Source organism: Berghia stephanieae, unplaced genomic scaffold, assembly GCF_034508935.2.
Source record: "Berghia stephanieae isolate SIO BIC M18660-M18661 unplaced genomic scaffold, UCSD_Bste_1.3 scaffold1247, whole genome shotgun sequence".
Lineage (NCBI taxonomy): Eukaryota > Metazoa > Mollusca > Gastropoda > Nudibranchia > Aeolidiidae > Berghia > Berghia stephanieae.
Window position 1 is genome coordinate 2541 of NW_027622232.1, and position 3290 is coordinate 5830.

The 3290-nt window shown below is 40.6% G+C and overlaps 1 protein-coding gene across 1 annotated transcript; it reads left to right on the top strand.

Moving 5' to 3' along the window:
- Positions 1–640: 640 nt before the first annotated feature.
- LOC144961018 (beta-1,3-galactosyltransferase 4-like) lies at positions 641–2250 on the top strand. The gene has a single exon (XM_078894361.1). It carries the CDS (start codon positions 872–874, stop codon positions 2225–2227), a length of 1356 nt encoding a protein of 451 aa, XP_078750487.1. The 5' UTR covers positions 641–871; the 3' UTR covers positions 2228–2250.
- Positions 2251–3290: the final 1040 nt, after the last annotated feature.

Consider the following 3290-nt stretch of genomic DNA (forward strand, 5'->3'; position numbering starts at 1 on the left):
CCTTCAAAGTACTGGGTTCGATTCCCATTGTAGACATTTTTTTAAAAAGTTTACTTTATTGAGAAAGACGTTGTTTTTGTTTGTTTTGTTTTTTTCAAAAACTTTTTATCATGTTTTTAAAAAACTTCGATTTTAATTTTCTAAAATTATTTATTTATTTGACATCAGTTTTTGTGTGCCATGTTTCTTTTTTACTTTTGATTTTTTTAAAATTCTTGTTATTATTCTTTAATTTATTATCATTGTATAAACGTACATCGGTAATCACTAAAAACTACAATCTAAAACTATTGAAACCTCATGGACGTATGCAGCAACATTTCTATTAATTTACCATCACCGCCAACGGAGGTGCATAAAAACGCCACTAGGTTTTATTTGAACGCCGCCTTGAAGGGGAGATAATCGAAAGGATTTATGACACGGGAATCAAGCTTGTCAGAAAATCCATCGGGTTGTTGTGATGAAAATGTTTCTATTCGGACAGAAAGGTCACAGCTTGTCGTGTCTGGCTGTTTGTATGTTTGGGGAGAGTAGAAGAATGAGTAAAGGTGGTTGGTGGGGAAGGATGTCTTAGTCACGTTTTGGGTGGCCGGACGTGAAGACGGTTTGTTGCCTTCATGTCATCCATGATGTGAAAACGTTTGGTTGGTGCTTTTCGAGTCACGGCTTTTGGAAGCGTTTGTTCTAGTTATCATTCATTAGTAGATCACGTGGTATGGGTGCTACTATGAGTCGCGATTGATTGACTGGAAAGTATCTGAAACTCACGTGACAGTATGTGTGGCAGACATTCTCAAATAATATTTGAATACTGATGAGGGATTCTTAAAACAAAACAGAAATAAGGATTGATTAGTGTTGTGCATTGATGTATCGAAAGTGTGTAGCAATTGTGACGTCATCACGCATTGCACTCATGTCAAGTCGAAATCTCTGCGCCATCAACTCTCATAGAATTTTGAAAATAGTTCTCTTGGCCATGGTGGCGATTGCGGCATACGTCACGTGGACGAGATACAAGAATGAGATGGGATGTCTGGTATTGTCCGGTAAAATACCCGCCACCAAGGGAGGCAATTCGCGGTCAAAACAAATACATGAACCATCAACGCTATCTCCAGCAAAGAGAAAAGAGTTGATTTCCCGCCAGTCCGAAAGGTCACGCGTCGACAGTGACCAGTCGATTCTACAGAATATCACAGTGGATTTTCTCACTGGCCGTCTGGTGAGGGAAGTCGGAGATGACCCTTACATTCAGGAACGTGATGATTACTTCTTGCCCCAAAACATGACGGACACCGAGATTGACCACCAGTTTGTCCTGGATGGTCGGTCAGTTTGTCAGGACATCAACAACAGCAACAGCAGTCCATATCTACTGATTCTCATCCCATCCATCGTTCGGGACGAGTCTCAAAGGAACGCCATTCGTCGCACGTGGGTGGGAGCGGCGGAACAAAATCGCTGGATCAAAGAACCGATCACCAAAGTCATTCGTCACGTGTTCTTTCTGGGTCAGTGGACGAAAAGCTCTGAGTGGGAGATGGAATCTGTGTCCAATGAGTCCAAGAAGTTCGGGGACATCGTTCAGGCAGACCTAGTCGACACCTATGGGAATCTATCCCGTAAAATGGCCACAGCTTTACAATGGGTCGCCAACTATTGTCCCGGTGTTGAGTACGTGTTAAAGTGTGACCAAGACACCTACGTAAACGTTCCGTTGATGCTGCGGTTCTTGTCTGAGGTGGAGACCACGCGGAAAGAGAAAGCGTTTGTGTTGGGGAGGATTCATTTCGGCCAGTCAGAGGTCGCCAGGAAAGGGAGATGGTCAGTTAGTGAGGACTACCGACTTCGATACTTTCCCCTGTACGCGTATGGCCACACCTACGTGGTTAGTGGAAAGGCTATTCCATCGCTTGTGGCGGCTGCTCGTCGGTTCCATTTCGTTGGTCCGGAGGATGTCTACGTCACCGGTATCCTACCCAAAGTAGCCGGAGTCACTCGGTTACACGCCCAGTGTTTTGCGGTGTGTTGTCGTGACATCTTCGATTGTGAAGTTGTGTGGAATCATTACGTTTCGATGACGTCAGCAAACAGACCATGGGACCATTACCGGTTATGGAAAAGTGTCCAGCGAGGCGAATGTCACCCGTTTACTCTTTTCAATTACCATTTGAGGAAAAAAAAGTTTGGCGTTTATTCACCACACAACATTATGAATTAAGGTGTAGAGAATAGAATATATACAACAGCTATACTCAATAGTAATCGGTGTAGAGAATAGAATATATACCACAGCTATACTCAATAGTAATCGGTGTAGAGAATCGAATATATACTACAGCTATACTCAATAGTAATCGGTGTAGAGAATCGAATATATACCACAGCTATACTCAATAGTAATCGGTGTAGAGAATAGAATATATACTACAGCTATACTCAATAGTAATCGGTGTAGAGAATAGAATATATAACAACAGCTATACTCAATAGTAATCGGTGTAGAGAATAGAATATATACTACAGCTATACTCAATAGTAATCGGTGTAGAGAATAGAATATATACAACAGCTATACTCAATAGTAATCGGTGTAGAGAATAGAATATATACCACAGCTATACTCAATAGTAATCGGTGTAGAGAATCGAATATATAGAACAGTAAAGTTGGTGCCCCAAACGTAAACAAAGGTCGAGAAGCACATGGCAAACCACATGTTCCTGTCTTGACAGCTCACGTTCCAATGTAAATTATAGAAAAAAATAACCTTTAAAATTTGGCTGTTAGGTGGCAAAAGAAACACATATTCATAAATACTCGATCATGCATCAAATAATGTCTAGATATGGATATTTTATGGAACAAAAGGTAAAATTTATCAAAAGTTACGTCTATCTATTTTTAGACCAGAGCAAATTATTGCGCTGGTATGAACAAAACGAGAATTATTCGGAGCCTGATTTTCATAATAATTTAGTCTTATATTATTATTTCTGCAACTGTTAGATTTTATGTAAACATATTTTCAATACTGAAAGTGTATTGCCTACAACTCAAACTACAAAATTGGGAGACCTATATTGTGCGTAAATTATTCCGGTCCCTAACGGAAATCACTAGCAACTTGTTATTGTTTACGTTTGGGGCACCAACTTTACTGTTCTATACTACAGCGATACTCAATAGTAATCATCAGTTTTCTTCCAGTTGAACTTGCTTTTGGCGTCATCTTGATCCAGTCCAGCACCGTTCAGCACCGTCCCCTCGGGCTGGACATGCAA

Bases quoted from the DNA above. Each gene is read 5' to 3' on its own strand.
- LOC144961018 (XM_078894361.1), top strand. From the start codon at position 872: ATGTATCGAAAGTGTGTAGCAATTGTGACGTCATCACGCATTGCACTC.